This window comes from Vipera berus, assembly GCF_964194415.1.
Source record: "Vipera berus genome assembly, chromosome: 2".
NCBI lineage: Eukaryota > Metazoa > Chordata > Lepidosauria > Squamata > Viperidae > Vipera > Vipera berus.
The window spans coordinates 18,257,703-18,281,975 of NC_138203.1; the positions used below are offsets into that span (position 1 = coordinate 18,257,703).

Below are 24,273 nucleotides of genomic sequence, written 5' to 3' on the forward strand. Positions count from 1 at the left end.
TGTGAACTGGGATTGAACTTTTCAGGGAGGGAGGGGAAAGGGTGGTTCAACTTGGAAAATAATTCTCACTTCCTGGGCAAAATAGTTTCCAAAAAAAAAAGAATTGGGTTGTTGCAAAGATTTCTGGGACACAGAACCAAAAAATTAAAGAAAAACACCACAATATTCCTTTTGTACTTGACTGCAAGGGGGAGTTGAATCTTTCACTGCCATGGTTGAAAATGTCAAGGACAGATAAAGAATGTAACCTTTGTCCTTGCCTCTTCATCAGTTTCCATGGTTTATCCATCTGTGTCCAAGGAAAAACGATTAAAACGAATCATCGTCTTTCAAAACAATACCACCCTGTAAGGGCCAGCATTGTTTTGCTTTGATCTGAGCCAGGTTAGAACATGAATCAGTCTCGTTGTGTGCAAGGTGTTATTCCCAGGTCTTCAAATCTCAAAAGCAGGTCTAGGGCTAAAGGTCTGTGGAGCTGATTTCTTTTCCTGTTCTGTACCAGCCTGCTACCGGCCCTGCAGAAAAGGCAGGGACAACCCCTCTTACAAGAAGGCAAGAGGCTGGAATTAAGCCTGCCAAATTTATTGATACAAAAACAAACAAGACACGAACCAAGAAACAGGAGCTTTTCAAGCGGTTGCCTTCAGCAAACCAGCCCTCCCACGCATTCCCCTTTTATACAGTTCAGGGTGTGGCTTCTCTCTGCCTCCTTCTGAGGTGCCCCATTGCCTTCCTCTGTTTACTCCTGATTGACTGCCTCCTGCATCGGGCGTCCTTGAACAAGGCCAGCTGTGGGTCATCTTCATCCACGCTGTCAGGCTCACACAGCTAGGTCTGCGTCGTGACCAGGTGGGAGGGGCCTGGCTGAGGGCTCTCATCAGCAAGCTCTTCAACACCCCCCTCCTCCTCCTCTGAGTCGTCCGACCCAACTGCCGAACCCACAGGCTGACCCTGAATCACAACATTTCCGGGCTCAACATAACTTTTCAAAGCCTACTGAGTATGCAAAAGTGGGTAGGATAGGCTTGTAAAGATTTAGCTCAGAAAGCAAAGATTACCTAGGAAACAAACAGCTCCTTACTGATTATTCCTTCAAGGCTAAATTAACATTTTTATACCATACAAACCACCTCTATCTTGCTCTATGGGGAAGGGAGGGAAAACATTTCTTAAATGTTGTTTACTATCATGAAAAACACAAACATGGGAATCACTGAAATATTAGGACTGTGCATTTCTTTAATTAGCAAACTGAATTCTTGGAAAGTATATAGGCCCTATTGCCCACTAGACTACCTGATGGGAATTCATTAATATAGCAAGAACGTCCACGAGCATATAGAGAGATTATTTTCCTAAACACTGAAGATTTACAAACAGATTTCATAATCTGGAATTAACAGCATTGGATCTGGTCTAGGCAGGTGTTCAAGGGATGTTAAAAGGACAAGTTGGAAAACTAATACACTATGCAATCTTTTTTTAAAAAAATGATCCACATACAATATACTCTTTATACATTATATTTTATTTTAAATTAGTCTTGCAAGCCAGTTTTAAAATACACTATTCTAAATCAAAGTGTGTGTGTGTGTGTGTGTGTGTAGAGGTAGTCCTCAACTTACAACCATTGAAAAAAGGGACTAATGATCAGTCCTCACACTTATGACCATCACAGCATCCCCAGTAATTTAATCAAAATTTGGGCACTTGGTAACCAGCATGGATTTGCAACAGTTACAGCATCCTGTACCATGATTGCTCTTTGAGACCTTCCCAGCTGGTTCCCAACAAGGAAAGTCAATGGGGGAAGCTGGATTTGCTTAACAATCATGTGATTCACTTAATTGCAGTGATCTGCTTAACAACCATGGGAATGAAAAGGTCATAAAAATCAGGCACAACTCATTTAACAACAGTCTTGCTTAGCAATGCAGATTCTGGTCCCAATGGTGGTTGTATGTCGAGGACTACCTGCATGCATCTTTGTATAGGCAGTCCTTGAGTTGTGACCGCTATTGAGCCCAAAATTGATGTTGCTAAGTGAAACATTTGTTAAGTGAGTTTTGCCCCACTTTACTTGCCACAGTTGTTAAGTGAATCATTGCATTTTTTTAAGTTAGTTACACTAGTTAGTTAAGTTAGAATCACTGCAGTTGATAAGTTAGTCACACAGTTGTTAAGCACATCTGGCTTCCCCCTTGACTTTGCTTGTCAGGAGGTCGCAAAAGCTGATCAAATGACCCTGGGACACTGTGACCATCATAAATATGAATCAGTTGCCAAGCATCTGAATTTTGATCGCATGATCATGGGGATGCTGCAAAGGTTGTAATTGTGAAAAGTGGTCATAAGTCACTTTATTCAGTGCCGTTGTAACTTTGAACAGTTACTAAATCAACTGTTGAAGTCAAGGACTACAACAGTGTGTGTGTATGTGTGTGTGCGCGTGTGTGTTCATTTGTATATATTGGCGTGGGCATTCCCTAGATATTTCCAAGATGCTCTAGGCTCCAGGTTTAAATTTTTCTCTCTGTTAGACTCCTGGCTGACACGTGTTACATAGTAGAAATAGCAAAGCTGAGAAACAGTAGATTTCTTGTGTAATAAAAAAAATTAAATCATCGAACAAGCATGCAGGGAAACCATGCATACATTGTACCCTTAAAACATTTGGGTTGCAAACTTTAAAAACTACAGCTTCATTCAGAATGCCATTGACAATCTTAAGTAGCAGAAGACAGGAATAAGGGCCCAATGGTTCAGTAGGTAGTGTGTGTAGAATAAATCTAATGTCAGCTTTCTCCTACTATTTGAAAATTATGGGAGTACCCCAGATGTGCAGAGCTGTCTTTGCCATTGCACTTTCATCCTTGCTCCTTTTCTTGGCAACATCTGACACCAAAATCTTTGAAACTCTTATTTAAAGGCTTTCTCCTGATACTTTTTATGATGGTTACCTGTAGAAAGCTAACAAGACAGACAACATTTCCATCCATATTAAGCTCTCTTTTCAAGCATGCTTTTGAACACAGCTCCAGGAGATTTTACAGACCTGCCGGGAAGCAAAGCTTTTTTCATTTCTCTGTAATGGGGTGGAAGCCAAAAGGAGGGAAATGTTCTCAAATGTTTACATTGGCTTTGTTTAATCTGTAGAAAGAAGGAAGAGCTAAGGATCAAGAACATACTTTGGTCTGGAATTTGGCAGGCTGCAGCTGCCTGCCAACTCACTAAACCTTCTTTTTTTGATTAGGGACTAGGCCAAAACTCAAATCATTCTCCAAATTCCAGATATTCTGGTTGGCTTGGAATCAACTTGAAAGCCTTGTTTTGAAAATTCAAAAGAAATTCCAATTTTCTTTTCCTGCCCCAGAAAATATGTCTCAAATTTTCAGACTGTATAAATCAGGTGACATGGTGATAGAAACTCATATTGTCTAGAGCAGGGGTGTCAAATTGCCAGCCCGTGGGCCAGATGCGTCATCCAGAAGCCGTGCCCACCCCATTGCCGGCAATGGCAAAACTGTCCCGATATATTGCGTGACATTACGTGACGTCGCGAGTTTGACATGTCCGGTCTAGAGGTGTCTCTACTGTCAAAAGAAATGCATGGCTACAAAAGGACCTCTGACATTCAGTATTAAAATAGAGCAGATATTCCCAAATCTGACAACCCCTGATATGATGAGACGGCAAACTTGTAATCATCATTATTACACAAATGACATGAAGTAGCAATTGGCATGATGACATCATGATTCACATGATGTTATTAGGGTTTGCTCCAAATGCCTATACCTATAGTGGCTATTACCATTGCTAGATCCCAAGATGTAGCCTCAAGTATCTAGAGATGACAGAGAGAAAACAGCCATTTATAGTAGGACCAGAAGCATGGCATGTTTCCTTGAGAAGCACAATGACTGAGATAGTGGCAATAACAATAGCACTTAGATTTATATACCACCCCATAGTGTTTTACAGCACTCTCTGCATGGTTAACAGTGTGAGTATATTGCCCCCAACAATCTGGGACCTTATTTTAGCCATCAGAACATCATCAGATGATGAAGCAGGGCATATGACTAAGTTTAATGACGGAGCAAAGCATGGTTCTTCTTTTGTTTTTGTTTTTCTTGGGAATTTGAGGTTAGGCCTATTGGTCTTATGTGACTTTTCATATTTCCTGTCTTAAAAGAACAGAAATCATGAATTTTCAGTAATTATGGCTGGAATGGATCCCAGGGAAAGAATGTAGGTTTGATTCACAGAAGGAGGAAGGCAATGCCCGGCTGTTACAGAAAAGAGAGTTGAGTCCTGGGAAAGTAGAAAGTGTGGGAAAGAAACTCAGCACTATTCCATCTTGATTGGGTTGGGTATCTGTTGAAGCTGAGAGTAGCCTTCACAGACTTTCAATATTCTGTTACAATCACCCAAACTTTACATTTCAAGGCTCCGGGTAACCCCTGCTTCCTAAGCTGCAAAAATACTGTGTTTCCCCCAAAACAAGACCCACCGACTGGTTGCTCACATCCACAATGGGGCAGGAGTCCATGAGGGATGCCGTTGCCGCCGCCATAAGCAACACCAGAATCCCCCCAGGATGGCAAGGCTGGCTCCAGCTGTGTGCTATTTAACCCTAAGCATCCAGACTGGAGCCTCAGCAGGCTTAAAGGAAATGGGCACTGCCTCAGAGCTGCCTCACGCTTGCAGGTCTGAGGGGGAAGCAGCAGCAGCGGAGTGCTCCGCTTATCACCTGCCCTGCCCCATTGAGGCTGCCATCCCTGCCTGGAGTCTCTGCCTCCTTACCAGCCCGAGGCTCTGGTCTAGGCATTTAGGGTTAAATAGCACACAGCTGGCACTGGCGGAGCCATCCCAGGGGGGATTCTGCTGTTGCTGTTGCTGCTAGGCTGTGCTGGGCCGTGCCCTGGCGCTCTTCCTAAGCCAGCCAATGTGTATGAAAATACTGGGCAGTGGGCGAAGGTGGACTTTGGGAGGCAACGGCGCCCCACTTGCAAGCAGGAAGTTTCCAGTCTCTGTCATTTCTTCATCCAGGTGAAAAGTGTTTGGGCGCCTGTGGGGTGCTTGGAAACCAAGCAATTTGCGGTAGGTATTAGCAGCTCCATAGCAGAATCTGTCATTCTTATACAGTATATGAGGAAAAGAAGGGACAAAAGAAGAAAAAGAGAGGACAGAAAGGAAATCTAAGACATGATAGGTTGATCTTAAGTCACTAAAAAGAAAGGACTGGATAACTTTATAGAAACTATATTGCACCAAGTCCAAGAGCTCATTTGAACCTCAAGCTGGAAGCATGGGTCATCTGGGCCTTTGATCACTGCTTTTTCAAGTTTTTCAAAAAGTATCTTGTTGGGTCACATAACGATAGGTTCCATGAAATTTTGCTCTATTCTTACAGAGCTGTTCTTATATTTGGCACAAATACAGGCAGCCCTTGACCAATAAGGAGGCAGAGGAGGAGAGGACCTGGAGCTTATGGAGCGAAGGAACTGGATGAGGCTGTCGGCAGGCCCAGAGGAAGAGAGAGAGGCTTTTGGAGGAGTTGGTGGCGGTGGCAGCGTGCTCCAAGGGAGAAAAGAAGCAAGGCCTCTTTAAGGAAAGGGTGGAAGAGTCAGCATCAGAAAAAGGAAAGAAGGCGAGGTTGTCAGAATACAAGCTAACTTGAGGGCTAATCCACATGGAGCCCCATTTCCATCTGTCCTGTTTGCCATCGTTCACTCCCTAGAGACTAAAATGGACAATTTGAAATTTGAGCGGGCCCCGAACAAGGAGTATATATCGGAGGTGGTGACCCTTTGAGAGCTGTATGCAACGAAATTTCATTTTGATGTATGCCGATTGGTGTACATTCAAAGTGACAATAAAGTTATCATCATATAATCACAACTGAGCCCAAATTTTCTGTTGCTCAGTGAGATATTTTGCTCCTCTTTACGACCTTTCTTGCCACAGTTGTTAAACAAATCACTGCAGTTGTTAAGTTGCTAGCATGTTTGTTAACTGAATCTGCCTTCCCCATTGACATTGCTTGTCAGAAGGTTAGAGCAGATGATCACATGACCCCAGGACACTGCAACCGTCACAAGTATGAGTCAGTTGCCAGACATCTGAATTTTGATTCCATGACATGGGGATGCTGCAATGGTCTTAATGTGAAAAGCAATCGTGTCACTTTTTTCAGTGCCGTTGTAACCTCAGACAGTCACTATTTAAATTGTTGTAAGTCGAGGAATACTTGTCTATGGAGAGTGTCAGTCATCCAGGTCATGGTTGTCCCAAAGGTGCTTTTTCAGGAGGCAACTGGACTTCCTTGTTTTCTTTCGCTTCTCATCCAAAGAGCTTCTTCAGCTCTGACTGGATGGTGGGGAATGGAGATATTTATTTGAAAGAAGGGTCAAAGAGGACATCTATGTCAAAATTGAACAGCCCTCTCTCAACAGAGGAGGAGGGATATGACATCATCTATCTCTAGTCTATAACACAGTCCTTTCAGCAGTTCCAAGAAGGCTCCACACCCATTTGCACTACTCAGGTGACATCGACAACACCGATAAACCTCCAAATGGCCTCAACGACTCTCTAAAAGAAGGCAAATGACAACTGTCTGCAAGGAATATATATCCTTCCATTCCCCACCATCCAGTCAGAGCTGAAGAAGCTTTTTGGATGAGAAGCAAAACGTCTTCAAAGAAAAACAAGAAAGTCCAGTTGCCTCCTGAAAAGGCACCTTTGGATCGAGGAATACCTGTAGGTATGTTTCACATGAAGCTTAATGTGTATAATAATCTACTTTAGACTTTATCATCTTAGGTCCCCTAATGTTAGTGCAGTCAACTCCATCCTCCACAAATGCTGACCATGATGACTGAGGATGTAGGAATGGTTTTCTTTGCATTTAGTTTGTGGACAAATTATGGTTTTATTTTCCCTTCCACATCTCCCATTTGCCTTCTGAGGAAACAGAGGTAATGATATCCAGGTACATCTGTAGCCATGGACTCCAATGTTACGTGCAACTAAAGCAGGGGTCTCATGGACTTCAACTCCCAGAATTCCTCAGCCAGGCATGCTGGCTGAGGAATTCTGGGAGTTGAAGTCCATGAGTCATAAAAGGGCCGAGTTTGAAGACCCCTGAACTAAAGGATCAAAGCCCAGACATTTTTAACATGTATTGCACACATTGCATATACCCAGAAATAGAGGTGAGGTTGGGGTCATATGGTCACACTTGCCATTTTTGTTTATGCTAATAACCACTGCTGCAGATATCTACTATTGACTGATGGATGGATTGATGTGATATATTCACAATCTCAATCCATGTGGCTTCTCTAATAGTGACTAAGAAGCCCCCCTATAACAACAATTATTTATTTTATTATTTTATTTTATTTTCTCTTCCAATTTCTAAACCACTCATCTCCCTCAGCACTTTTATGAAAGCACTGATGTTCTCTGAATTCTAAAGATGACTACCAACCCCAAAATCTAAGAATCCTAGAACAGCCATAAGTACACATAATTGCTCAGATTCCTGCACAGTTTTTATGGTTTAACGTAGGATGAGTTTAAGCTGGCCTCAAGATAAAATTTTCTCTCAAAATCCAGTTGTAGGTACCAGATAACTCTTTCTATAATGCTATTTTGGTACATTTTAAAATTAGCTTTTTTATGCATAGTTCCTAAGATTGAGCTGGTTTAAGACTAACTTCCTTTTACAGTTACAAAGGGTGATAAAGATTTCCAAATAATTCAGTCACTTACTAGCCCATTGCAAGTACTGATCACTGCTCTTCCGTTTCTGGAATCAGAATCCATGACCGTCCCAATAAGGTGACATTGCGTGGCTACCCTTGGAAGGATTTTAGCACCAAGATAGTTGCCATAGCGCTTTTCCAGAACATAATTATTGGACAGTAATTCTCGGTGAAGAGTTAAATTGAAGAAGAGATCCTTGTTTTTGTGCCTAATTTTATAATATGATTTACTGTCTCTTCTCTTAGAGTCTCTTTTCCCTCTGAAGTTTGAAGCATGGTGATTCAAATGGTAGGAGAGAAAGTGTCCATATCCATCTACTCTTTCTGGGCTAACCACTTGGCAATCTTGCAGAGCTTTAACAAATTGATCTAGGAGAGAAAAAGAGTTGAAACTTAGCTTTTTAAAAAAGTGATCACTATTAATATTAGAGTTTATTACATTTACAGCATACAACATCATGCCGTTATTCCCATGCCAAATTCAAAGTTTGAACCATTGAAGCTCATTTGAGACACTGTGTTTACATCCTGCTTAAAATATATCTATTGAAATAAATGGCCCTTAAATAATAATAATAATAATAAAGTCGGAAGGGACCTTGGAGGTCATCTAGTCCAACCCTTTGCTCATGCAGGATTTATTTATTTATTTATTTATTTATTTATTTATTTAATTAATTAAATTTTTATACCGCCCTATTCCCGAAGGACTTATGACCTGATTTCAGTACATCTATAGTAAACGAGATTTTTCTCCTTAGTGCTCTTAAAAATAGCCATATAGCAACTCCTAAGGAACATCATTTAGGTGTGAGGCAAGATTGTTGCTGCTTTTAAATGTCCAAGACTTTCAGAAACTCTTAATTTATTATCGGTCAATGAGTCAAAGAACTTTGACTGATGGGATCCAGAAGAACTTTCTTTGCTGTAGCCCTCTGGAACATCCTGCCCCCACTCCCCCGGGTGTGGTTTGCCCCCACCCTCCTATCCTTCCTCAAGGGCCTGAAGACCTGGCTCTGCCAGTTGGCCTGGGAATCAAATAGGGGGGTTGAGTTCCACACTGGAGGTGGCTATTGGACTAATTAGTTGACTCAGCCTCCCCTTTGCACTTCCTGCTTCCCCTCCATCCATCTTCTTTAGTTTCATATTATTGTACTTCCATTTTGTTTTATTCCTTTGCTATTGTAACCTAGCAGTTTGAAAGCATGTAAAAATGCAAGTAGAAAAACAGGGACCACTACGGTGGGAAGGTAACAGCATTCCGTGTGCCTTTGGCGTCTAGTCATGCCGGCCACATGACCATGGAGACATCCTCGGACAAGCGCTGGCTCTTCGGCTTTGAAACGGAGATGAGCACCGGCCCCTAGAGTCGGAAACGACTAGCACACATGTGCGGGGGAACCTTTACCTTTACCTTTAATGTTACGTTTACATTTTTTATCTTTTTTTTCTGCTTGATTGTTCTAAGCTGCCCAGAATAGTCCCACAGCGAGATGGACAGCAAATACATTTAACAAATAAATAAATAAATAAATAAATTATGGGTACAATCAATATTATAAAAATTAGCTTTATATGCTTTAATTTTAGTGTAGTTTTTTCCATTGTCTGGAATTCTGCCCTTAGAAATGTTTCACTCTTTAAAAGTCAGCTAAAGTCATCTTGTTAGCTTCCAGATAATGTTAGAGCTATAGCTTCCAGAATTTCTAGCCAACGTATCTGGAGGACAAGCCAAGCTTTGTAATGGTTTGTGTTTTACTTTCTACTTTAATGATTTTTTAATTGGCATAATGAATTCTTAAATTGTTTTACTTTTTACATTACCTAAAAGACAATGTAAATAACATATAGGACAAGATGAACCTTGTGGGGGTCATCATGAGAATATTTTGTTTCAGTTTCATTTCAAATAGATAAATAAAATACTATGATGACTTGTCCTCATCAGCTTGTTCTCATCAAGACATTTTGTTTTGATGAATTCCATCTAAAATTATTCTTTGCATAATTTCATCTTATGTAGTTCATGCTATGTTTCTAGCAAATAGTAGCACCTCGCTGACCTTGAATGATCTCACTAATGTAATCAGGATTCTATCTGATTAAAATTTCAGTGAGTGATTACTGTGAAAGTCCAGAACCAGAATGAGAAATAAAAAAGAAATATTCCAAATGAGGCAGTGATTTAGTGTTGCCCATGAAATCAGCAGGAGTTGAGTTCAGCTCAAAGGTGGATATTGATGCTAATCAAAAGAATGTCAATCAGTCAGCACTGCCACACTTTTTTTAGCCGAGATATTTTTTAAATCATCTTGAGTACTTACTATCTAAACTACAAGAAATGGAGGAATAAATCTCTCCTTTTGCTTTCTTACATCCAGTTCAGCTTCCAAATACATGTTGAAATCATCCATGAGGGATACCCCAACTCATCTATCTACCGTATATGATTGTAACACTTCTGAGGCTAGTAAAGAGCAAACTATTAATAGTAAATTATGAACTGATGTAATCTGTATGTATTTGTATTACACATACAACATACTGTAGAAATATAGAAATACAGATATGTTTTTATTCTCCCTCCTTAGGAACAACTTGGAGCATCATTCTCTTTTCTGATACTCTCCAGTAGTAATTGCTGGCCCCAAAGATTAAAGAACTAGATATTGGTAATAATGGTGATTTCCAGTCTTCTAGGTGTAGCTCAGAAGTTAATGTAGTTTTCAAATATGTTGGGACTGCAACTGCCAACATTCCTAGCCAGTGGCATGCCATCCTATTTGGGAATTCTGGCAATTGCAGTCCGAATCCCATATGAAAAGCAGCATATTGGTAAAAGTTGGAGTAAACTAGTCATAGATTAGCTCCTTCAATTAGTTGTACATCTAAAACACTCATGCATTCTGGCCAATGCATTCAGAGGCAATTGAATATGCTAGCCTTGTTCTAAGAGCTCATAATCTGTAAGTAGTTCATACTATATAAAGTCTGCTTTCTCTTCTGTACTAGGAAAACAAGCTAGTGGTAGTGCAGTGGTTAGAATGCAGTATTGTAGATTGACTCTGCCCACTGCCAGGAGTTTGATCCTGACTGGCTCAAGGTTGACCCAGCCTTCCATCCTTCTGAGGTCCGTAAAATGAGGACCCAGATTCTTGGGGGCAATATGCTGACTCTCTAAACTGCCCAGAGAGTTCTATAAAGCACTATAGAGTGGTATGTAAATCTAAATGCTATTGCTATTGCTAAAGCTGATAAAGTGCAATTTAAGCCACTGAGACTACTAAGCTGTCAAGATTGAAAAACATTTCTTTATAAAAATCTAACCAAGTGTTTCTCAACTCTGGCACATCCCACAATTCCCCAGCCAGCATTTTCACGACTGAGAATTCTGGGAGCTGAAGAACACATGTGTAAAAGTTGCCATACTAATATATTCACAATAATGACAGAGCATCCAGGAGCTCTGGACAGTTGGTGCTTTTAGAAAGTGCAAGTCCATTGGTGACCTATTATACAACATGGTGCAAGTGATAGATTTCTGGTTCTCCATCATGTCTCTGTTGTCTGGATTGCATTTCAGTTTGTTAATCCTCATCTATTCCAAAACAACTACCAGATACTTAAGCACAATTTTCTTTGCCTTCTTTGCCCTTGAAGAATACAAGTAGTTCCTGACTTACAACCATTCATTTAATAACCGTTTAAAGTCACAATAAGGGACGCGGTGGCTCAGTGGGTTAGGACGCTGAGCCTGTCGATCAGAAGGTCGGCAGTTTGGCGGGTCGAATCCCAAGTGCCACGTAACAGAGTGAGCGCCTGTTACTCATCCCAGCTTCTGCCAACCTAGCAGTTCGAAAGCACATAAAAATGCAAGTAGAAAAATAGGGACCACTACGGTGGGAAGGTAACAGCGTTCTGTGCGCCAGTTTGTCCTCGGACAAACGCTGGCTCTTCGGCTTTGAAATGGAGATGATCACTGGCCCCCTAGAGTCGGAAACGACTAGCACACATGTGCGGGGGAACCTTTACCTTTACCTTTACCTAAAGTCACAATGGCACTGGAAAAAATAATTTATGACTGTTTTTCACACTTCATGACTATTGCAGCATCCCCATGGTTACATGTTCAAAATTTGGACATTTGGCAACTGGCATGTATTCATTATAGTTGCAATGTCCTGAAGTCGTATGACCACTTTTTGAGAACTTCTAACAAGCAAACTCAACAGGAAAGGCTGATTCACTTAACAACCATGTTACTAATTTAATAATTGCTGTGATACTAATTTAACAATTGTCTTGCTTAGCAACAGAAATGTTGGACTTAATTGTGGTCGTAAGTCAAGGACTACCTGTATCCCCTTACTGATGCTTCTTTGTGCCAAACCTCCTCACCTGTGCTTCAGTGTTGTAACTGGTGTAATGTTCAAAACCCTGAGCAACCAAATGGATAATTAAGGTACTACAGGTCCCCAATTTACAACCACAACTGAGCCCAAAACCACAACTGAGACGTATGTTAAGTGAGTTTTGACCCATTTTATGGTTTTTCTTTCCACAGTTGTTAAGTGAATCACTGCAGTTGTTACCTTACTAACACAGTTGTTATGTGAATATGCTTTCCCCATTGACTTTGCTTGTCAGAAGGTCACAAAAAGTGATCACATGACCCCATCATAAATAGCAGGCAGTTGCCAAGTGTCTGAATTTTGATCCCATGACCATGAGGATGCTGCAATGGTTGTAAGTGTGAAAAATGGTTATTAATCATTTTTTTTTCAGTGCTGTTGTAACTTTGTAAAAGGTAAAGGTAAAGGTTCCCCCGCACATGCGTGCTAGTCATTTCCAACTCTAAGGACTGGTGCTCATCTCCGTTTCAAAGCCGAAGAGCCAGTGCTTGTCCGAGGACATCTCCATGGTCATGTGGCCGGCTTGACTAGATGCAAAAGGCACATGGAACACTGTTACCTTCCCACCGTAGTGGTCCCTATTTTTCTACTTGCATTTTTACGTGCTTTCGAACTGCTAGGTTGGCAGAAGCTGGGACGAGTAACAGGCGCTCACTCTGTTACGCGACACTCGGGATTCGACCCGCCAAACTGCCGACCTTCTTATCGACAAGCTCAGCGTCCTAACCCACTGAGCCACCGAGTCCCTTGTTGTAACTTTGAACAGTCACTAAATGAACTGTTGTAAGTCAGGTATTACCTGTACAAAACTCAAGAAGTGGAGTGGTACTTGGAGATGATTCTTAACAGAATCAAACCCATTACAATGTGCAACATTCCCAGGATACCTGCCTGTCAAGCATGCTGTTAAAACTGTACAATCAACAGCTGTGAAAATATCAAACCCCCCCTCCCATCAGTATTTAAGTGCAAGTCCCAGGCCTTGCAAACAGGGCCTCAAACGTCAAAACAATTCCTTGTTCATGCAAATGGCTATGAGTAATAAACAGCCCTCACATAGCTTTGCTGGATTTGTGCAATTTATAAAGCTCATCATAATAAACTCTTTCTTGTAGCTGAAATTAGAAGACAAAGCCCTTTTATTCATTATTGCTTTTTTCTTGAGTCAGATACTTTTTTTTTTAATGACTGATGAATCAACTGGTCAAACTCGATTTTAGAAAACTGCAACTGGAAAAACAGAATTGTTCAAAATCCCATTCAGAGTGGTTTCTGGAGCGAAACTGATTCTTTTACAGAGAATGGTCATCAATGAGCATTTCTCTTTCTTTCTTTCTTTCTTTCTTTCTTTCTTTCTTTCTTTCTTTCTTTCTTTCTTTCTTTCTTTCTTTCTTTCTTTCTTTCTTTCTTTCTAATTTCAGCTTGGAAGCGACAAGGTCACCGGTTAACTGGATGCAAGGAGGATGAGTAATAATAATTGCAATTTCAACAAAGCTCCAATTTTGTAGGAGGGGAAAATATTGTGAATGTCTTTGCCCTTTAAGTCTACTACAATGCTTCTGTGACCACTCTTACGAGCGGCAGTGGGCAGTGATTGTTCTACTAACAGAAGAAAAAAAATGTTACATATAATATACAATAAATCCAGAAATATCAAAGAGCTTAGATGCATTCAACGGAGGAGAAGAAACTTTAGCGACTTACTTGCTGATGGGTCCTTTGTTTTGCAAACTTAAGATCCAGAGTGCAGGAATGTGGAAGAAAGATGACCCATTTTCCTCCGCTTTATGCAGCTATTGTAATTTTAAAACAAAACAGAACAAAAAGCTACTGACCTTGCTTCTGGTCTGGAAAGACAAATCTCCCGGGTGGAGGAGTTCTAGCATAGCAAAATGCCTGGATGTTAAGGAGGTGAACCCAAAAGGAAAAGTTTGCAATCCAGGTTTTTTGGATACATGGCATGTTTTGAATGCAGGAAACCGAAACGGTCCTTTCTTTATTTAAAAATGCCTAAGTAGTGGTGGAGGTGGGGGGGGAGGAAGACACCCAGTCACATTGTATGGCCAAGGACGGTGAAAATTAATGCTCAGAGGGAAAAAAAGGGAGGGAGAGGTGAAGAATCTGTTCTTAAAGAGGAAAGACAGAGCAGGGGTTTTTTTTTCTGGGAGAGGGAGTGATTAGAAGTCTTGGTGTCTGATTTCGGGGGAGAAGGAGGGTCTAGAGGCAGCTCACAGGGAATCCTTTTTCACACACATGTAGCAGACAGAATGCATGGCTGCTGGACCAAAAAAAGGAAAAGAAACTCACCCACCCCTTTTCAGCTCATCTTCTAGGGCGGGAGTGTCCAACCTTGGCAACTTTAAAACCTGTGGACTTCAACTCCCAGAATTCCCCAGCCAGCCATGCTAGCTAGGGATTTCTGGGATTTGAAGTCCACAAGTTTTACAGTTGCCAAGGTTGGACATGCATTCTAGGGAATGTTTCCTCCTGGCTAAAATCCAAAGCATCACAGAAACACAGAGTTAGGAGGGCTATAGACTTTCTTTTTTTTTTTTTAATTGAAAAGTTTTAACATACAATTTTCCTTTAAAAACCCCCCTCCCCCTCCCTTCTCCCTCCCCCCCTACCTCTCCCCCCTCCCCCCCTCCTCCCCCCCGACTTCCCAGAGCTAAATACAAGGTATATAAAAAAAACAATCATAAACAACCATATACTAACAACTATAAACTCTAAAATCCATCACTCTCTAGCTTATATAGGATAAAACAAACCTTAGTAATATTGAATATATATAAAAAAAACTAAAAGAAAAAAAGAAAAAAAAAGAAAGAAGACTCATTCAAATGCTACATAAAACTTCTTAACCCTATACTTGTTCTGGATAAACTCAATCCATTTTCTCCATTCCATAATATAGCGTTCTTGCGAGTGATCTTTCAAATAGGCCGAAATCTTCGCCATTTCTGCCAGGTCGGAAACCTTTAAAGTCCACTCTTCTATGGTCGGCAGTTCCTCTTTCTTCCAATACTGACCTATCAAAAGTCTTGCTGCCGTAATAAAATTCAACATCAACTTAGTGTCCACAACTGTAGCATCTGTAATTATTCCCAACAAAAAAAGTTGCGGACAAAACTTTATCCTCTGTTTAAAAATCTTCTGCATGTTCCACCAGACTTTTATCCAAAAAGCCTTAACCTTTTTACAAGTCCACCATATGTGAAAATATGTTGCGTCTTCATCACCGCACCTCCAACATTTAGGCTGATAATTCGGATACATACTTGCAAGCTTTTTAGGATCTAGATGCCATCTATAAAACATTTTGTAAAAGTTCTCTCTTAGATTTTGAGCTTGTGTGAATTTTACGTTCCTCACCCAAATCTTTTCCCACGTGTCCATTGTGATAACTTCCTGGATATTTTGGGCCCATTTTATCATACAATCCTTAACAAGTTCTGTTTCCGAATCAATCTCTATCAGCGCAAGATATATCCGTTTAATATGTGCGGGTCCCTGATTTCTAATTTGCTTTATCAAATTTTCATCAGTCATTGTAAAACCATTTTTCTGGTCTTCTTTCCACCTGGCCCGTAACTGAGTATATTGAAACCAGTTTTGAACAACCTTCTCTTCTCGCAAGAGGCTATATGATTTCAAACACCAGACATTTCTTTCCAAACTTAGGATCTCCTTGTACGTAGTCACATCATGTTTGAAACCAGCATGTATATTTTCTATTGCGTGTTTTGGAATTGCCCATAGTGGTATCTTGCAATCTAACTTATGTCTATACTTCTTCCAGACTCTCAGCAATGCCTGTCTTAAAATATGCACTCTAAACACATTGTCTACCTTCTTATCATACAACAAATATGCATGCCAGCCAAACAACAAGTCATGGCCCTCAAGATTTAATAATCTCTCTTGTGTCAAATTAATCCAATCACTTATTCCTACTAATGCAGCAGCTTCATAATATAATTTAAAATTGGGCATTTTAAGCCCACCTCTCTCACGAGTATCCTGCATAATCTTAAGTTTAACTCGTGGCTATAGACTTTCTTCAGTTCAGTTTAAAGTATCCAGAATGAATATCAAGCCAGCCCCCACATAGGATGGCTGGTTTCATCGCCAAATTGCTGTGCCTGCTAGGATACTTTTCCTAACCTTTAACCATAATATTCCTTCCTTTAACCTATTTATGCTATGCCTTGTACTCCGAAAAAGTCACGGGTATTGGAATTCTGGATGCTTCCAGAGCTTGAATGTTTGCTTGCTTATATTTATTTTATTTTTATCCCACTTTTAAAAAAATTTTTTTTAAAAAAATGACTCAAGCGAGAAAAAAAAATCGAAGAGCCCTTCATTTTATTTTTACCCCACAACAACAGCTCTGTGAGGTGGGTTGGGCTGCCAACAGAGAGAGTGACGGCCCAATGTCACCCAGCAGACTCTCATAGCCCAGGTGGGACTAGAACTCTTAGTCTCCTGGTGATTGGACCAAAGTCACCCAGCCAGTTTTCATGCCTAAAACAGGACTAGAACTCACCTTAACAACTAGACCAAGTTGGCTGATTTCATTACCCAACTAGGCAGTATCAGTGCCAATTGATATGCAATAGGTTACCCTGCCAGGGTGTGGAGGGGAATAGTTTCCTTCTTGGCTTCTTAATTACTGCATTGTTTTCTGCCTTATTATTTGTCTGATCCCTGCTTATTTGAATGTGAGCTGCTGAAGGGGATGTATTGTAGTCTTTTTGTTTCCTTCCTAGTTTTGTTTTGCCTTTTTTGAATGGTGTGTACATGTGATTTATGTCTATGTGTCTGTTGATGGCTGACTTACCTGAATGCCAAGTTATCCGGAATTCTCTAATATTTTTGGCTTGGTCTAAGATGCTAATAGTTTTGCAATTGAAATCCTGGTGAGTTTAGCCATGTGCTGAGATATTAAGTTGTTTTTATCATTCAAACAAAGCATCTTAGAAAGCACCAAACATTCCACAATTCAATCCTGAGCTATAAATATTCTCTTCTATTGAAGTCATGGGCTTAATTTTATTTGGTTGTTTACTCTATTTTTTTACCGTCATACTCTCAGGGCACTTAATTTTAATATGTCACCTCTTGGTTTCTTTTCTCAGGACTAAACAGAGCCAGCGTGATACATGCCAGTGGCCAAGTGCTCAAATTTTGATCACATGAATGTGGAGAAGTTGCAATAGTTGTAAGTGCAAGGACTGATTGTTAGTCAGGTTTTTTTGTGCCATTGTAACTTCAAATAGTTGCTAAATGAGTGGTTGTAGGTGAAGGACTACCTGTACCAGATTGTTTTCAGGCAGGAACATGAATATGCTGCAGATAGTGCAGATCATGACTAGAGACTTCTGCCCATTCTTTTTACTTCTGTTTCTTAAGGCCTCACTAGTTGAACATTTTTATTTCTTCCTATTCCCTCTTCAGACTAGCTAAATTAAAACTCTTGTCTTAGAGGCAGTTCATGTTAAGGATTACTCCTTAAACTTCCTGTTGAAACCCACTGGTGAACTTGTGTTCATTCTAATTCAATAGAGAGTAATGTTGTGGAATCTCCACCTTGAGTGGGAACAAGAATGAAAAGTCTAATGATCTTGTAGTCTTTGCAGGGAAGGAAGTGACAGAGGCTACACACAGACACACAGACACACAGACACACACACACACACACACACATACACACACCTACTTTCTGAAGCCTTTATCTGCCTATTCCCGAGAGAATTTAGTCAGTCTGGTAGATTCTTGTAAATAGGTAAGCAACAATAAAGAAGCAATTCTGATCAGCTCACTGTGTTGTTCTGGTTCTTTGCACCTGACAAATCTCTATCCATCATTCTTAGTTTCTCAGTGGGAGATATTTTGCAGATTTTACCACAGATATGTTTATCATCAATAATTAATTATGGTGGTCCCTAAACAGTAGAATAATCAAAGGTGAAACTTGCCCTCTTCCATATTACACTTGAGGAAATTTAGGATATATGCATGTACATGGATTTTAAAGGATAGACTGAACATTTCATTAAATTTTAGGAAGTGATAAGTTACCTAGAGCCCCTATATGTGAATGGGCTATATACTCTTAACACAAATAGATGCGAGTAATGCAAAAAGTTTAAAAGTGTGCTGCAATTCAGTGATACTTTGATTTCACCAACCATTGAAGAAGACTAATTTTCAAGCAATTGAATTAAAGGGTCTTGAAGTTCTTTGAAAGCTCTCAAACTTCACAAGCTTTTATTACTTTTCTGGTCCTTCTGGGATTGTTACCAAGGATACACCAGGGAGCATTTTCACTTCCATATATGGAAAATGTGGTTGGATTAGTGGAGTGTTGAGTTCTCTGATAATGACAGCCTTTAAAATGCTGCTCTGGATTCCATTTTCTCAGGTCTCAGCTTTCTGATGCCTCATTTCTATGCTGCCCTTGCCAACACTCTTAGATTATTTTCAGTGCAGCCCTCAACACCTCTGAATATGAACTCAGGGTTCACCGGACCAAGCTTTGCCAGTATGCTTTGTCCATAAAATTCATAATGAAAAACCATGCTTGCTAATCAATTTATGTCCCTTTGAGGAAACTCTAAAGATATTTATTATATAGCTTTCCATTAGTACAGTATGTCTTTGAAAGTGTCTATAAACACACACACCAAAGATGGCCTTCTACAATGCTGTTTGTGGCAAGAGAAAAAACAGAGCACAAAACCAAGCTGAATGTCCTGCTATAAATCATTCATACTTTACTAAAGGTAAAGGTTCCCCCGCACATGCGTGCTAGTCGTTTCCAACTCTAGGGACCGGTGCTCATCTTGACCCGTCTCAATCGGGCTTCAGGCCCGGGTACAGCACGGAGACGGCATTGGTCGCTCTGGTGAATGATCTCTGGAGGGCTCAGGACAGAGGACATTCCTCTGTCCTAGTCCTATTAGACCTCTCGGCGGCTTTCGATACCATCGACCATGGTATCCTGCTGCGGCGTCTCAGGGGATTGGGAGTGGGAGGCACAGTTCTTCAGTGGTTCTCCTCCTATCTCCTGGGATGCTCGCAGTCGGTGTTGGCAGGGGGGCAGAGGTCGACCCCAAGGGCTCTCGCTTGTGGAGTTCCTCAGGGATCGGTCCTCTCGCCTCTCCTGTTTAACATCTACATGAAACCGCTGGGTGAGATCATTCGTGGTTTTGGAGTTGGGTATCATCAATACGCCGATGATACCCAACTTTTCATTTCGACCCCAAACCACCCCAGTGATGCCCTCGATGTGATGTCCCGTTGCCTGGAGGCGGTTCGGGTCTGGATGGGGAGGAACAGACTTCAGCTCAACCCTGACAAGACTGAGTGGCTGTGCATTCCGGCATCCCGGGACATTCAAAATGTTCCATCCCTTTCTATGGGGGGGTGAGTTTTTACCCCCCGTGGATAGGGCTCGCAACTTGGGAGTCCTCCTAGATTCATGGCTTACTCTAGAAGATCACATAGTAGCCGTGACTAGGGGGGCTTTCGCTCAGGTTCGCCTGGTGCGTCAGTTGCGGCCCTATCTAGACCGGGATGCCCTGTGCACGGTCACTCATGCGCTCGTGACCTCTCGTCTGGACTACTGCAATGGTCTTTACATGGGGCTTCCCTTGAAGACCACTCGGAGGCTCCAACTGGTACAGAATGCAGCCGCGAGAGTTGTCTTGGGAGTTTCCCGGTACACAACTCCCGGTTTTGGTGATGGTTTTTAAGTCCTTACATGGCATAGGTCCGGAATACCTCAGGGACCACCTGCTGCCGGCGTCAACTCCCCTCCGCCCTGTGCGTTCCCACAGAGAAGGCCTCCTCAGGGTGCCTCCGGTCAGAGAATGCCGGCTGGTGGCCCCCAGGGGGAGGGCCTTCTCTGTGGGCGCCCCGGCTTTATGGAACCAACTGCCGGTTGAGCTCCGGATGGCACTGGATCTCCGCTCCTTCCGGTGCGGGTTAAAGACCCATTTATTCGAACAAGCTGGCCTGGCCTGATGGGGGAATGTCAGGGTTTTAATGGGTTTTTATATTTGATTGTTTTAATTGGGCAATTTATTTAATCTTTTTTAACTTTTGTATTTCTATTTATATGCCCTGTTCACCGCCCTGAGTCCTTCGGGAGAAGGGCGGTATAAAAATCCAATAAATAATAATAATAATAATAATAATAATAATAATAATAATAATCTCTGTTTCAAAGTCAAAGAGCCAGCGCTTGTCCAAGGACGTCTCCGTGGTCATGTGGCCAGCATGACTAGATGCCAAAGGCATACAGAACGCTGTTACCTTCCCACCGTAGTGGTCCCTATTTTTCTACTTGCATTTTTTACATGCTTTCGAACTGCTAGGTTGGCAGAAGCTGGGACGAGTAACAGGCGCTCACTCTGTTACGCGGCACTCGGGATTCGACCCGCCAAACTGCCGACCATCTGATCGACAAGCTCAGCGTCCTAACCCACTGAGCCACCGTGTCTCTTCATACTATCTAATAAGCCCCTATTGTTTTCATAGACATTTAAGGACTCAAACTAGGTTGTTAGACTATTGGGATTAAAACAAGTTGATAGCAGTTCCCATGGGCCAATAAAAGCCCTTTGCTCAGTCTTGTTGAATTTCTCTCAGAATCATTAATAAGCAGCTTGGGACCTTGCCTACAAAACTAAACTCTTTGCTTTTTATACCTTTGCCTATTTTCACTGACTGCTGACTTTATAATAACAGAAATGTCTTCCTTCTGCTGTCCCAATTCTTAATTAGGCTGAGATAAAAGCAAGCTTACAGTGAAAATTGGGACATTTTTAATTAAAAGGACTGGGAAGTCCAGGCCTTTCATGTGGAGCGGGAAGTGCCCAGGTGGCACTTCTCACATTGATGAGAATTCTAGACTAGCATTTGTTTCTATCTGCTCATTTTCCTAATTCTGAGATTGGCATGGAGAACCACTGGCCAAATTGCTATTCCAGCATCTCCCACTATTGACGATGTTGGCTTGAGTGGAACCTACTGTTATCCTATTGACTGATTTGGAGCTGGGTATACTGATGAAGGGAAAATCAGTTTTCAGATGAATGGGATTGTTTTTTTATTTATTTAGTATATGGCAGGGGTGTCAAACTGCCGGCCTGCGGGCCGGATATCATCATGCAGAAGCCGCACCCACCCCATTGCTGGCAATGGCAAAACCATCCCGATATGTTGCACATTGTCATGTGATGTCATGAGGTTGACATGTCTGGTATATGGCATCTAAGACAGACATGTCAAACACAAGGCCCGGGGGCCAGATCCGGCCCGCGAAGTGGTTTCATGTGGCCCGTGAAGCCATCCTGGAAACAGTGAGGGAACGGCCTCCACTGCCTTGGCCCTGGCCCAGAGACCTTCCTTCTGCCAGAGACCCTCAGATCTGTCCCACTCCTGCCCAGGCCCCCATAGGCACCCTTGATGCAAACGAGTTGGCCACGCCCACCCAGTAGGCCATACGCACTCTAGCCATGCCCACCCAGTAGGCCACGCCCACCCAGGCCATACCCACCCGGCCCCCTGAGGGCAACCGCAATGCTGATGCGGCCCTCAATGAAATTGAGTTTGACACCCCTGATCTAAGAGGTCATGCAATCACTGATACACAAATATAAGTTTAAATAAAGCATCAGCAAATCTATACATATAAGGTATGTGGACAGTGCAGTATATGAGATAAACTATTAAACTATTAATATTAAAATAAAGCCATAATAATGGTTTAAGGCACCATAGAGTCACAAAGGGATACATGTGACACTTAGGGTATGAAGTGTAGACTACCTCCAGGATGGTAATACCTTGGACAATGTCCTGTCTTAATAGACTTCTAAAAGCCTACACAGAGAGCAACTGAAGTGGATATTGCATCCCTCAAGGTCAAAATCTACACAGGCATCAATGAAACTGTTTAACAGATAAATTAAGACATAAGGAATGTGTCCTTGTAGCTCACAGCAACTTGTGGCAAGTTTTATCAGAACGTTCCCATAGCAACCCCTAAATCCCAAGATGCATTTTTCCTATGACCAGTGTTCTCTGTGGATAACAGAAGGGCAGGAATTAACCTGAGATCTATTACTTTATTACTTATGAATATGTATGCATGCACTATTTCCTCTTCCTTTCTGAAATGTATAAATATGAACGCGTCTCTTTTTTTCAGGGCTGTGTCTCCTACTATTCATTTGGAGGAGATCTCTACAGTAGTACTATCTAATAAATCATTGCAGTGGACCTTGATTACTTGCTTTAGGTCCTGCATTTTGATTCCACACTTAGAATAAAAAGCAAAGTAGGTCCTGGAAGCTGGTTATATAATCCTAGTTTATTAAATACTGCCTTATTTGGTTTTAGAGAGACTTTGTTCTGCTGATCTAGTCAGACGGTTTTCGAAGTCGAAAGCCAGTGGGAATCATGGCTGAGACAAAATCTAATTATGAGTTAAACTTGCTCTTACTTTACACTACAGCAGAAGTAAATGTGGCCCTCCAGATGCTAGCTGTACTACAACACCCAGGAGCCACAGTCAGCATAGCCAGTGGGAAAGGATTCTGAATGGGGAGGGATAATATTTCAGAAAGTGCAGTGGCTTTACTGTAATAAAAAAACAGCAGTTATAATACCCTTTCCTTCACAATTCCTAAAGATATTGCAGCCCTTTGTTTATTTACATCCAGCCAAAACCTTATACTGATGGGTGGAAACCATTTTCTTTGATAATTAATCATGTTGGCTTGATATGCATGCGGCCATAATTCAGATGAATGTGGGCATTCGAGATCAGGAATGGAGTGCTAAAGTGATTTTTTTTAAAACTACTATAACTTTGAAAAGAAATATTTCCCTAATTGTCTGTTTTGCAGACCTGAAACTTCAGAAGAACAATTTTCCTTTCTGGATGCATCACAGGAAGAACCAGATTTTTTTTCTGCATCCCCTTTTAATAGCTCCAGATTTCAGCAAAAGCTGCTTTTCACATGATCTGAGCAAGCTGTTGCTCCTCATGGCGCAGGAAGAGATAAAAGAAAACTGGGGTGCATTTCCTTTGAAACCCTTCCAACCGAAAGGGCTTCTCTCCATGCAGATTACCATGATTTGAAACACTTTCAAAGATGCTGCTTAAACAATTGCTTTGGGGCCATACTATGTAATGAAAGACAGACTGGCCAGCCACAATGGTGTTATTAAGGCAGTCTTTCCTTCCAGATGAGGAAAAGCACAACTGACAAGCTGTGTGGGGATGATATATCTGCAAGGCATTAGAGCAAGTGCTGGAGATTTATACTGAAGAAGCCTTGTCAGGAAAGGGACTCCAGAGCTTATGCAGAGCGCTGAAAGAAACTGGAGTGGCAAAAGGTGCCATTCAAAAAGAAAAAAATGTTCCTAATGTAGTTTTCTTGGATGCAGAGTAGGCAACCCTGGCTCAGGAATTCTGGGAGTTGAAGTCCCCAAGTCATAAAAGAGCCAAGGTTGCCTACCCCTGCCCAATACATAAAACAGAGCTACAGTGAAATCTCAGGTGCTGGAAAATCTTAAAGTTCTTCCAGCCAAATTTTAGATCCTAGTAAGAGCAAATTGCTATGGTAGAATCTTGGGTTTTGAGTCAGCCTGAAGTTGACTCTGGATTTGCTTAATCATATGAGCACTGAATAGTTGAATACACTTCTGTTGGTTCTTAGCCAGTTTATTTAAATTTGAGACAAAGTTGAAATCTGAGAGTGATGGAGAAGCCCAACCTCACCGTGCCTCACTTCTCCTAATCTCCAGCAAATCTTCACTCTTTCTTTCTTTCTTTCTTTCTTTCTTTCTTTCTTTCTTTCTTTCTTTCTTTCTTTCTTTCTTTCTTTCTTTCTTTCTTTCTTTCTTTTTTCTTTCTTTCTTTCTTTCTTTCTTTCTTTCTTTCTTTCTTTCTTTCTTTCTTTCTTTCTTTCTTTCTTTCTGTCTCTCTTTCTCTCCTTCTCTCTTTCTTTCTTTCCTTCCTTTTTCCATATAGATGTGATGTCTGTTCCTGGACATTGAGTTTA

General features: G+C 41.4%; 1 protein-coding gene across 1 annotated transcript in view; it reads right to left on the reverse strand.

The window, feature by feature from the left end:
- ADAMTS12 (ADAM metallopeptidase with thrombospondin type 1 motif 12) overlaps positions 1 to 14,292 on the reverse strand; it is a 169,752-nt gene extending 155,460 nt beyond the window's left edge. Inside the window, exons 1-2 of the mRNA XM_081317497.1 lie at positions 14,026 to 14,292; positions 7,786 to 8,147 (exon numbers count right to left, since the gene is read on the reverse strand). Of these exons, the coding sequence (XP_081173623.1) occupies positions 7,786 to 8,147; positions 14,026 to 14,152 (489 nt within the window). The 5' untranslated portion in view covers positions 14,153 to 14,292. The remainder of the gene's footprint in view (positions 1 to 7,785; positions 8,148 to 14,025) is intronic.
- Between the last annotated feature and the right edge of the window lie 9,981 nt (positions 14,293 to 24,273).